The sequence below is a fragment of the Lutra lutra genome, chromosome 5 (genome assembly GCF_902655055.1).
Source record: "Lutra lutra chromosome 5, mLutLut1.2, whole genome shotgun sequence".
In the NCBI taxonomy this organism is placed as follows: Eukaryota; Metazoa; Chordata; class Mammalia; order Carnivora; family Mustelidae; genus Lutra; species Lutra lutra.
In genome coordinates, this window is record NC_062282.1 from 3,754,608 (window position 1) to 3,767,623 (window position 13,016).

The following is a 13,016-nucleotide window of genomic DNA, read 5'->3' on the forward strand; positions in this document are numbered from 1 at the left end:
TTACAGCAGTCGTAACCGTAGGCCGTTCTCTGGGGTCTTCAAAATAAACACAGTTGATACACAAAGTAAAACATCGAAAGCTTCCTTCTTGCCATTCCAAGTTCCCCAAAGCTGATTTGTTAATGAGAAAGATACAGGCTGAAAATGCATGTATAGCCTCAGTTTCTAATATGTACTTAGGAAGCATAGGGAGGAGATTTGAGAATAGTTTGAAGACAATAAAATGAATATTGATTATTAGCAAAAAAAAAACCCTTCCACAGATCACTCACAATGATACAGAGCAGCTCTGCGTGAGCACATCTTTCAACACCATGAAATGGGGAGTGGAAGCTCAAAGGCAGTGGAAGGCCATTTTTGAAGCAAAACGATGTTGACGTGTGGCTGTGTTGGTTTTCTTTACAAGACAGATCACGCAGGAGATACAGCCAGTAAATGTCCTGGGAAATAATGTAGTGCTTGTTCAAATATTCAGAACAGTTGTGCAGATAATTTACAAAACGTTTTTCTCCCGTGCAGTCGAAGCTGCCACCAGCATTCTTGAAGTTTCCATCCTGTTCTGAGTGCTGCTGCTTGCCGTTCAGTAAGACGTTCCTTTGGGCTCAGAAGGGAAGGAAAGGGAAGCTCATTCTTTGCACTTGGAGAGACTTTCATGGTGTATAACCCTCAGATCATGTTTCATTTTACTGCTCTGCCAACTGTGTGGGTCTTCCTTACTCTGCACACAGCTTTCTTCCTTCACATCTTCTTTCCTTTGCACAAATCCTTTGCTCCCTCTCCCTGGAATCCCATCCCGTCTCCCCCAGTAAACCCCTCAAGCTCAGGGGTTGGCTCAGAGATCTCATTTTGCCATGAGTCCTTCCCTAGGTGTCCCTGCCTTGCCTTCTGACAAGCTCACCCAGCCTTGTGCTTTCCTCCTATAGCAGCATCTCTTCCCACAGGCAACATATGGTGACTTACAGCAATTTTACCTCTCCCTTAGACCATGCCCCAGAGGGTAGATCTGGGTCGTATTCCTTAGGGAACCACCCTCCTAGCAAGGCAACTGGCATGTTCTAGGTCTTCATCAAAGGTTACAGATAGTGGGTGAGTGGGTGGGTGGACAGATGGACGGACAGACGGACGGATGGATGAATGGATGGATGGACAAACCAGAAACTTCATTAATCCTCTTTAATCTGAAAATGAGCATTCAGACTTGGAGAGCTTAGTGAATGGTGGGTCAAGAATGAATTATAAAATGTTGGGTTTTATCAGTTTTTTTAATTTTAATTTTTATTTTCTGCAACCTCTGGATTAAGCATATTTTACTTTTTAATTTAGAAATTATAATTTTGTTAAATTTATGATAAAATACATATGAATAAATAAAGTTTCAGGGGTGGAATTAAGTTGGATCAAGTCTAGAACATGAGTCTCTGGGTCTTCTTTCTATATACTGCTAAGTTATTATCAGCTTTTAATTTATATCAGCTGTTTTCCCCTTAAATTTTTCAGTGATATTTTATTATAGATTTGTGAACCATCTGTGATAGTGATGACCTTTTCTCCCCGGTAGGATATCTGTAAAGCCCTGTGGTGCCACCGGATTGGAAGGAAATGTGAGACTAAGTTTATGCCCGCAGCAGAAGGCACTATTTGTGGACATGACATGGTAAGGAGCTAATCTTAGGTCAAGAGTCATGTTCAGATGTCAGAGCTGTTCCACCCATGCATCTCCCCTCCTCCTGCATTGGTATTTTGTCAGTCCATGTTCCTCATTTCTATGTGCAAATCTACCCCCAGGACAGAAGATGGTGTTTAATTTACATTCATACTGTGAAGGCGGCTCCTTCTTCCTTTTGCCCTTTCCCGATGGTGTAATTGATGGGCTATCTGCAATTAGTAGATGTATATGTCAGGTGACAGGTGGTGACTACCTCTATTTAATAAGGAGAAACATTCAACTCTTGCCCATATTTCAACCATGTACAGAATCCGAGTTAGATAGTATTGTTAAAGACACAGAGGCTTTGGTGGGGGAACAAAATATATTAAGAAGAAATACATTAAGAGCATTTATTACTCAGTGGGAGAGAATAATTTTGTTGCTGAAATTAAAAAATAAATTACCTTAACCTCCAAGAGTAGTATTCTGGTTCCTTTCACATTACTTTTTAAAATACAAGACCATTGATAAAGATAGAGTTATACTGGACCCAAATGATCCCTGAACCCATTTCTGTGTCACTTAGCGTGTGACCTTTTTTTTTTTTAAGATTTTTATTTTTTTGTCTATTTGTCAGAGAGAGAGAGAGAGAGCACACACAAGCAGGCAGAGGAAGAGAGAGAAGCAGGCTCCCTGCCGAGCAAGGAGCCTGATGTGGGACTCGATCCCAGGACTCTGGGATCATGGCCTAATCCGAAGGCAGATGCTTAAGTGACTGAGCTACCGAGGCGTCCCAATGTGTGACCTTTTTAGTGACACTAATGCACATGAAAGAGATAAATGTCTAAATAGCTTTGATTCTAAATAGCTTTGATCCCAAACCAAATATATCACAGCTTCAATCTATTTAAATGTGAGCACAGGCAGCAAGTGTTAAAATGTTAGCAGACAGTACTATCTCATGCTTTCAGGTTAAATTATTGCAACACTGACTGGGCATGTGAAGAGAGCTGCTCGTGCTTATGAGAAAAGAACGCCCAGAGATTGCTTCTCCTGCGTACCTCTCGAGCTTTATTTGAAATCCCCCAGAGAGGGTGGGGGTGGGTTATTAAATCCTTCCACAGATATAGCAACAGTACTTACATAACTCATAACCTCCCAAAATTGAATAAAGATGCTTTTAGACTCTCAGAATAAGAAAGGGATGTGGGGATGCACCATGGTGTGGAAATGCCCATTGTCGCAGGATGCCAGGGAATGTGCCTCAGTATTAAGTTGCCCATGATCACCACTTTCTACACATAATTATCTAAAATTTACTCTTCAGGTGATAATTTACAAAATTATCCTCATTTCCCAAGAGATCAGCCACCCTCCCACTGTTGCCCCTGAGTTTCAGCTCACATGGGCACAGGGTGCTTCTCTGATCACCTGCTTCCTGTAGGACAGATTTCAGAACTGTGGGCCTTCCTCAGAATAACCTATATATTCTGCTTAAATTTTATTTACCCTGAAAGCACAGTTAAATTGATGGTCATTGGTATTGTTAAACCATTTTTCCCTTGTATTTCCAAAGATGGGTCTTTCCTTATTATAAAAAAGAATTAGTGCATCTTAAGCCAGAATATATGCCTAAAATTACCCAGGAATGATGTATTCTGCCCTGGGGCTGCACGGTGGCCATGGTGGGACAGCATTGGAGGCTCCTGTGAAAGGTCCCTTTGCTGTTAGTTGTGCATTTTCCTGTATTATGGGTTCTTGTGTGTCCCTATGGCTCTTCAGTTTAGACGTGCATATTACCAGCAGTCAGTATCTCAGTACTTTGGGATATCCCAGAACAGTTGGTGTGTACTGGGAGTAACCATACTGTTTCTGTGCACCTTTCTCCTGCGTGGGAGCCTATTTCTCTCTACACTGTGTTGCCTCTGAGGCTTGTGCATGGTGGTAAATGGGACTACCTTGCATCTTGTAGTATCAGATCTCATCCTTAGTACATGACATACTTTCAGTCCTCACAATCTCCCTGTGAGGGTGAGCCCCTTGCAGCACCCCCTAGTGCACTCAGGAACCTTCCAGGGAAAGGATACTTAGGTCCTTTGTGACCACACCATGGGAAATCCAGGACGAGGGGTTCGGACTACAGCCTAATACATATGAAAGCTGATTCGAGCTCTCTAACAATTGTGGGTCCCACATTGTATTAAACCACTCCACATTATGCTTATACTTGGTGCGAGGTACTTGCTGTGTTATTGCACTGCATTTTGAGAACAATTCAGTCTGGTAGTTTGCACCATCCCTAATGTTCTCAGGGGGACGTGCAGACTCAGAGCCCCCGAGTAACTTGCCCCAGGCCACACAGCCTCAGAACTAATACAGAGGCTCCTTTCTCCCCATCTCCCCAAGTCCACTGTTGTATTTTATCAGGGTGCTTCCTGTGTGTGCTGGGTGTGACATGCAGACTGTGGGGATAATATCATAGCAGAAGCACGCATTCATCAGACCATCTTGCATGCTAAAGTACAGCCTTCTCTCAAAAGCCAGTGTCCATCAATAACATATAAAAGGGTGAGAAACATGGGATGGTCCTCAAAAACTTAACTGGTGTTTCGGTGGAACACAGGCTCTTCCCCTGACCTGCTCACAATGGGCTTTATGGGTCTGTGACCTGTGTGGAATTCTACTCCAGGTCATGTGTGTGTATGAGTTCACATGTTTGTGTGTCTGTGTCTGCCCGATCCCATGCATCCCCCAACCTCCATGGGAGAAGGGACAGTGCTTTCTCCTCAGATTTTCAGAAAGTTTTTTTTAATAATATTTAAAAGAATAGCCATTTGAGGATACTCTGGTACAAAGAGAAGAAATTGCCTTGGCAAGTCGGCTCACGGCAGAAACAATTGTGACAGTCGGAGACACGGAATCATGCAGATGTCCATGAAGAGAGCAGAACCCCAAATACAGAATGAGAGACCTGTCTACACACTTCCAAGGGGTGATCTCCAGACACACTGTGAGGTGGAGACACAGAATGGAAGAATGTGTGTCGTGTGCTATCACTTACAAAGTTAAGAGTATACTCATCTGTATAATTATTTTCCTACATTAAAAATAAAACGAATAAACTGTAAATTTTTAAGAAGTAAATATTTTGTGTCACTTTAAAACAAAATTAAACCAAATTACCTTAAAGTAATCCTTAAATACCAAAAGCAAAATCCACTTAACAAGCTTGTTGGCTTAATAATAACCAGAGAGGAGGAATTATGTCAAGTGACTTTAAAACCTGAAACATTTTCTGAGTTTTCGTCTTGTGGGTTCCTGCGTTCCCATTTTCTGTCTTTGTATCGGAAAGCTCTGACCAGATGATTCTTTTAAAATGGGACAAAACAATCACAACAGACACCGTCCTTGTCCCTCTATGTCCCTCATATGTCCCTACTTGTCCTTCTGTGTCCCTACTTGTCCCTCCATGTCCCTCCTTGTCCCTCTGTGTCCCTCCTTGTCTGTCTGTGCCCCTCCTTGTCCCTCTCTGTTCCTCCCTGCCTAAGTCCACAGGAGCTGGCCCCTACTTTTTCCAGATCCAGCTCTCTCTCTGGACTCATGAGGCCATCAGGGAGCAGATGCCTTGCTGACAGCTGCATTCCCCCCATTGAGTTGAGGGTGTCAGGGGGACTCCAGGACTTTATCACCTGGGGTGTGGCCAGGAGGTAAAAAAAAGAGAAACATATTTATTTATTTATTTATTTGCTTTTCAGAAAGAATCAAAAAATTGAATGGACAAGGTTTTAGTCCTCATTACTTGTGTTTAGTTTTTCTTCCTTAAATGATATTTAATCAAACTATTTGTAACTGCCATTTCTGTGTAACACCAATGGTCAGACACCAGCAACTTGGTGTGTTTTCACTGAACAAAATTAATAATGGAAGTGTTATTTTCCTTTTGTAAAGCCCCATTTTTTTCACCCAAAACAAATCTGGTGGCCCTAATCTTGGAGACAGACAGGAGGAGGCCTCACCCCATCCTCCAGCCCAGTGCTAAGGCTGGTTCTGCTGCTCCACGCAGGCCAGCAGCAAGGGACAAGCAAGTTCGTTTTCTCCTCTCAATAGATGGCCTGAAGATCCTTGAAATCTACACCAAGCCATGGGTAGAAAACCAGCACTGCTGAACAATGTTAGATGTTGTGTGTCCTTTATGTGTGATAGTAATGAAGAAAACCCACGGCTTTTAGCATGAACTAACATTGATGGGCACTCCTCTTGAGAAAGGAGAGCTGATAGCATCTCCAGCTTCGTAGGGACAGATGGAGCTCCTGTGCGGGTTGTTTTATCTCCACGGGAAGCCGTCTGACCTCTGACATGCATCCGCTAACAACCTACAGGCTCCAGGCTCTGAGCCCAGGTGCTGGGGAGTGAAGGCACAGAGTACTGGCCAGAAATGACAAGGTGTTGAATCACATGGAACCTCCAGCTGGACTTTTCTGCCTGAGACTCTGTCGGTTCTCAAAGAACTATGAAAAGCATGTTGTTCCAGGAAAGGTTGGAGTTCACTCAGTGGAGAGCTCAACCATGGGGCTGAATGTCTGTGCAACACCCCTTAATTAAATGTGCTGAATTCCAGCAGCTCAGACGTTAGACAAGGATTCTTCTCTAGATCTTCCCTCTGTGGGGATTTATAAAACCACGTTAGGTTTGGAAAGAAAAAAGAAGTTACATTAACTGTATCTGTATTATGTGCTGCCTGAAGGTGGGATGTTGGTGTCTGCATGTCCTACAGAACTCCCAGGGCTGAGTGTCACGGCAGCCATGGACCCACCAGTCCATGAATCATGTCAACCTTTCTTTTTTCTTTCTTTCTTTTCTTTTCTTTCTTTTTTTTTTTTTTTTTTTTTTTGACTTTTAGTGGTGCCGTGGAGGACAGTGTGTCAAATATGGTGATGAAGGCCCCAAGCCCACCCATGGCCACTGGTCGGACTGGTCTTCCTGGTCCCCTTGCTCCAGGACCTGCGGAGGAGGGGTGTCTCACAGAGACCGCCTGTGCACAAATCCCAAGTGAGCACGTCTGCATTTCCTTCTCACGAGTGATTTCTAAGCTGTGAACCTTCCCAACAGCGTCCATATGGTAATACTGATCTGTACATCACATAGTATTGTAGGAATCAGTGAGAAGGTACAACCTCCTGGATGGAGCTGGAGGGCATTATGCTAAGTAGAAGTCATATCATATGATTTCACTCTTATTGGAACTTAAGAAACAAACAGCAAAGGGGAAAAAATAAGAGAAGTAAGGAGACAAAGCAAGAAACAGATTCTTAACACGCCAATGGTCACCAGAGGGGAGGTGTATGGGGGACAAGTGAAACAGGTGATGGGGAGAAAGAGTGCTCCTGTCATGACGAGCCCCAGGTGATGTGTAGAAGTGTTGAATCACTCTATTGTACATCTGAATATTACACTATATGTTAATTGTATTAAAATTATTTAAAAAAAAAAGAATTGCAAAATAAGGAAGTCATTTTAGTCAAGTATTTCTCAAACAATGCTGTCTCTTCTGTATAACTTAAGATGCTAAAAAGTACTTGACCACAGCACAGGGAGACAGACCCTGCAGTGATACTCGGGAAATGGATTTTTACCACATTTATGTGCAATTCCAAGAGTCTCCCTTAAATAAGCAAATCAGTCATGAAAACATAGAGAAAACAAATGAATAAGAAATTGGTAAGAACAATTTTTTATGTGAAAAAAGGCCAAATGTTTGGTTTTTCATCCAATATATTTACTTTTGCAACCATCAGAGGTGGTCCCCAGAGCAGTGGGGTAGGGGACTGTCCCAGTCCTCCTTTCACACCTCAATTGGTTTAAAACATGAGTCCTGTTGCAACCTCGTGGTGGTGTCTTTAATGTGTGAGGCCCAGTGCATCGCTTGCACTGAGAGGAGGCCGTGTCTGTGCTGGGTCCACATGGATTCTAGGGGTGAGCAGAGCCTCTTTGCTGTTAGCATCAGCCAGTGGGAGGTGACTGTTCCTGAGCCGATCTGCTGTCCTGGTCTGGCCGCAGGGAAGATGATGCAGACGAGGCTGCCATCCCGAAAGTGATGGATTTGAATGTCAGTCTCAGCTCTGCCTTCTGTCCACTGTGCTGGGGTGCTGGGCACCAGCAGTGAAGAGGTGGCAAGCAGACCCACTTCCACATTGTAACTTGCCCTAGTGACATCAGGAACATGGCTCATGCTGTTCATGGTAAAAAAGTCATGGTCCCATTGGGGTGCAGACTTCTTCCTTCGTCACTGTGAGCCATTTAACTGGATCTGCTCATCTCTCCAATAAGCCTAGTTTCCAGCAAGGGGAGAGTGGCTATTAAACGCAAGGTTTCTTCCTGTTGCAGACCATCGCACGGAGGCAAGTTTTGTGAGGGCTCGACTCGTACGCTGAGGCTTTGCAACAGTCAGCAATGTCCGCACAACAGCGTTGACTTCCGTGCGCTGCAGTGTGCCGAGTACAATGGCAAGCACTTCCGAGGATGGCGCTACACGTGGAAGCCATACACCCAAGTGGAAGGTGAATCCTAAATCCCTCCTCTACTAACGACCCCGTGCTTTGTTACCTGTACTCTTTAGAGGGGTGTGATCTTAAGTGCGCTGTTTGGATAGACCATACCGCTGTGTGAGGTCACTGACCCAGGCTTTTCGCCTGCCCCACGGCCACCAGCTTCTGGTCTAAACTAGACCAGCTGTGTGGTCAGAAATTAACAAGAGACTAGAGGTGTGCACCATACAGTGAGATCTTCAAAGAAGTGACGAAGCGTTCAAAATAGATGGTGTAGTGATCATGGATCAGTGTTTTCCTCATTACACAGCCCAGCAGATGATGGTGGTATTTCTCTAAGCGTGTTACCCACTGAGCAGGTATCATGGCCAATGAATCAGAGCAAAAGTTTAGCATCTTTTGGAAAATTAGGTAGTTTTCAAGCCTACTGTTTTCAAAAGTCTTGATTTAAACCAAGAAGGTTATTTGCACCATATGTCTGATTTTACTCTCCAGGTTGAGAGAAAGATGTATTATTCTTAAGATTACAGTAACTTGAACCTGGTAGCTCAATTGGCATAATTTAAGGAGAAATTCAAAGAATAGTTAGTCATCTTGCTCTTTGAAACTGGGAATACTGTCCAAGCAACACTTAAGAAATACATGAATCTCCCCAATCTTACCCTTCTCCAGCCCAACAGACATAGTGTTTTCATGGTGAGAGCTTTACGAAGGCAGTACAGCCTCAAAGGAAAACTTTAAGCAGTTTCACACAAAGCATTTTTGGTTGTGTTTTGAACTCTTAAACTCAGTAAAATTTGATCCAGTGAGAAATAAGTAGGCAGGAGAAAAAAAAGAAAGAACTTTGAAATTGAGGTCAACATATGTGTATTATTCCTGACTTCACGGTCTCAGGAAATAAATACATTAATCATGGAGGCACATACTCAACTCCATTCTTAGGGTTATTCCATTGGTTTCATCTTGTACGGTGAAGAAAATATTTGTAGATGAGTCTGAGCCCATGAAAATTCCTAAGGCAGACTGTATTTTCATCATCAACTCTTCCGTTCTTTACCAAGAAGAAAGAAGGGAAAAAAGTTTCTATGAAAGTTCATATTAATTATGTAAATCATAAAATCTTTGAAACAGATTATCAAGAGAGGAAGTGAACCTGATCCACCATGCTTAAGTGTACAATGATACCTATATTTTCCATGTATCCATGTGTTTCGACAATCATTGTATTTATAGGAAACATTATCCTCTGGATATCTTCTGGAGATTTCATCTAAAAGTTATCCCTTTTATTGGTTCAAAAATATGTATTTCATAAAATGCACTATTAAGAAATTTGGTGATAATTTGATTCTTTTATTATGTTGTTGAGAATTTTATATATTGCTACTAAATTGTAATGACCTTTTTGCATTTCTACAAGAGAGTAGTTAAGTATACTAGTAAAATAGTGAATAGTTATGTTGTATGTTGTATTCAAGTCAACAAATATTTATTGAATGCCTACTATGTGCCAATAATTGGGTAAAGAACAAGGATAGGAAAAGACAAACAGAATAAAAAATTAATAGTGAATCCTTATACAAATTAAAAATTAAAGGGAAAAAACCCAAGTCTCATGAGACCACCACCACAAAAAAAAAAATGTATCTGCAATGAATGTTGTGTGGGAGTTATTTTATGGGGGAAAAAAGAAAACTTTAAAAAGTCTATCTAAAATTTAGAGCGAAAATGATCAGAGCTTAAGTCTCTTTCTTATTTGTGTTTGTGTGTGTATTTCTTTTTAAGATCAGCACTTATGCAAACTCTACTGTATCGCAGAAGGATTTGATTTCTTCTTTTCTTTGTCAAATAAAGTCAAAGATGGGACTCCATGCTCGGAGGATAGCCGTAATGTTTGTATAGATGGGATATGTGAGGTAATAATGATCGTTCATTCATTCAACACACGTGTCCAGACAGTCTGCTCTGTGCCGGGCATCCTCTGAGGGGCTAAAGACACCAGGCATCTAAACCCCGTCCTTTCTTTCCAACCCACAGCCTGGGAGGGGGAGGGGGATGCCAGATGAACACACACTGAGACACATGGGATTGGTTGCAGTCAAGGTGCATGCAGAGGACGGGGAATGGGGAAGAAGGAATTCCTTCCTAGATACAGATCTGGAGAATTTGTGGGGCTCCTTGGAGAAGGGAGCTTCTGAGCTCAATCTGGAAGGGTGAGTTGGAGGGGTTTGGGGGAGCAGTTTGGGAACAGGGTCCTGCGAGAAGGAGTGGGTTGGTAGGACCCGACTCAGGTGTCAGAGTACCCGAGAGCAGGCAGGGCCCAGGGGGCCGAGGGAGGTGACAAACGGGAAGGGGTGCTCAGAGGGTTTGTATCCTCGGATCAAGAAGGAACAGGCCCCAGGAATGAGGAAGAGCAGAGTGAGGTCAGCCTGCAGCAGTATGGGCAGCAACACAGATGGGGGCAGCGTTGAGCCCCAGGGCCACTTTGCATCCTGTAGGTGTCTCTTTTGTGGAGGGACTTGGAAGAGAGGCTGTGAAAGATTTGGTGGCAAAGTGACCATAGAGCCCTGAGCTCTCTGCCCCATGCCGAGTTGAGATGGGGAAGGAATTCTGTTATACGCAGAAATTTAAAGCCTTACCTGATCAAATACACTGCATGTGAAGGATGGGTTTTTCCTTGAACTGATTCAGTATGTGCACCCACCAGTCCAAGACCATGGTCTTCATTTTAGATTTCTCTAAGTTGGATGACCTGGTAAAGCTGGGTCCGCCACTGAGACACACATTGCCATCCTTTTTACTGGGTGAAGATCGACTCCATTCTATCAAGATTTCTTTCAGCATTAATGTTCAGATCTCTGTCCATTTGGTCCAATCACTAGTTGACTTGTTAAATATTTCATTATTTTCAGGTATTCTTAATGATACAGTGTCACAATCCCTTATGTGTGTTCTGAAACCCCAAAAGCTATCAAGCAGAAAGTATACTGGGCTGCACAATGTAAGCGTCCCTGAATTTGTTTGCTGGCCAAAACCCGCCCTCAACTGATGTGAGAATATTTGTCAGTTTTATTTAGTTTGCTTAAAGTGAAGTGACCATGTTCACATTTTGCTATAGAAACATCATTTATGTGTTTTATTATGGGCACTGCCCTGGGTCCTGCTGAGACTTGCATGTTATGTGCATAATATGTTAATTACCTTCCTAAAATCCAAAAACACTGAGTTCTGAAATGCATCTGGCCCTAAGGATTTCAAACAAAGAATTGCTGGCTATAGTTACTTCATCTCTGAATTTTTTACTTGTATATACTAAATTCTTTGTTAGGAAGTGTAACATTGGCAGGTACCATAGACATTATAAAGAGCCCCTTAAGTTCTAAGATAGTAAACAAACACCGCCCGTTACATAATTTACTGCTGGGAATAATCCCACGTGGCATGTGTTACTTCTCTGCATTACACACGGCACTATAGAGACATGGCGGCAGAGTCCAGTGGACCCTCCTGTGGACACATTGCTTGTCATTTACTAAGAGCTTTGTGTCAGTCTGAAATGCACTGTTATCTCCAGCATGACAATCTGAGAGATTTCGCTGAGGGCTCCAGATACTGAGGTCATGTAGCAGTACTGAAGAGAACAGATGTCAGGGTCTCTTCCTTTGGACCCGAGAGTCGAGTTACAGTCTCGCTGTGCACATATTTGGTATCCAATAAGTATTTGTTAACTACCCTGTGTGGGTGAAACATTCTGCTCTTACGGGGAGGTTTCTCACTGGAGGTTGGTGACTTCGCTCTTGTCTTCTCTTGCATGGATGACGTGTGACCCCGGTCCCCCAGAGAGTTGGATGTGACAATGTCCTTGGGTCTGATGCTGTGGAAGACTCCTGCGGTGTGTGCAGGGGCAATAATTCAGACTGCACGACTCACAAGGGGCTGTACGCCAAGCCCCAAGGCGCCAACCGTGAGTACGCGGAGCTGCGGGCAGGTGTTGAGCGGAGAAGATGGCGAGTGGAACTTCCTGGCAGGAAACCCTTGAGGTGCAATGGAAACAGCAGCCTTAAGGGTCCTGCAAAGATCTACACACTCTCCGTCCCTGCTTTGCTTGTCAAGCCTTTCCTTTGGATGGGAAGTAGTTGCTAGGTTACTACTAGCGAAAATAATAATAGCTCTGCTCCAGTTTAAAAAAAAAAAAAAAAAAAGGAAAGAAGTCACTTAAAGAACTAATGGAACTGACTGCCACACCAGAGTTTCTCCTGGTTCCCAATGTGGATCCTCAGGTTTTCGTGGTGGGGAACCCCAGGTGTGTAGGGATTTCGGCTCGGTGTGTTGAGTGAGACAGCACATTGTCTCCGCTCCTGTTTCCTTCCCTGTAGAATATTACCAGATGGTCACCATTCCTCCTGGAGCCCGGAGTATCCGCATCCGCGAAATGAATGTGTCTACCTCCTACATCTCTGTGCGCAACACCTTCCAAAAATACTACCTTAACGGACACTGGACGGTCGACTGGCCTGGCCGGTACAAGTTTTCAGGCACCACGTTCGACTACAGACGGTCCTCCCATGAGCCGGAGAGCTTAACCTCGTCTGGGCCAACCAACGAAACCCTGGTTGTGGAGGTAGACTCCAGCCTCTCACCTTTGGGCTGGGGTGTGGGGGTCCTTCTGGCGCTGGTGGGGACTGAGGCCATTGGTATAATTTTAAATGCACAGAATGAGGTTTATAATTTGAGGACGTCTCAGAAACAGCACTGATGGATTCACTGGGGCCGTGCACTCATTCTCTTTCTGGGGCCTCCTCACGTTTGTACTTATGTCCATC

The 13,016-nt window shown here is 43.6% G+C and overlaps 1 protein-coding gene across 1 annotated transcript in view; it reads left to right on the forward strand.

The window, feature by feature from the left end:
* Positions 1-13,016, forward strand: part of ADAMTS16 (ADAM metallopeptidase with thrombospondin type 1 motif 16) — a 152,507-nt gene that overhangs the window by 75,821 nt on the left and 63,670 nt on the right. The window contains 6 exon segments of the mRNA XM_047730242.1: positions 1,559-1,654; positions 6,549-6,697; positions 8,033-8,205; positions 9,979-10,109; positions 12,034-12,157; positions 12,570-12,814. Of these exon segments, the coding sequence (XP_047586198.1) occupies positions 1,559-1,654; positions 6,549-6,697; positions 8,033-8,205; positions 9,979-10,109; positions 12,034-12,157; positions 12,570-12,814 (918 nt within the window).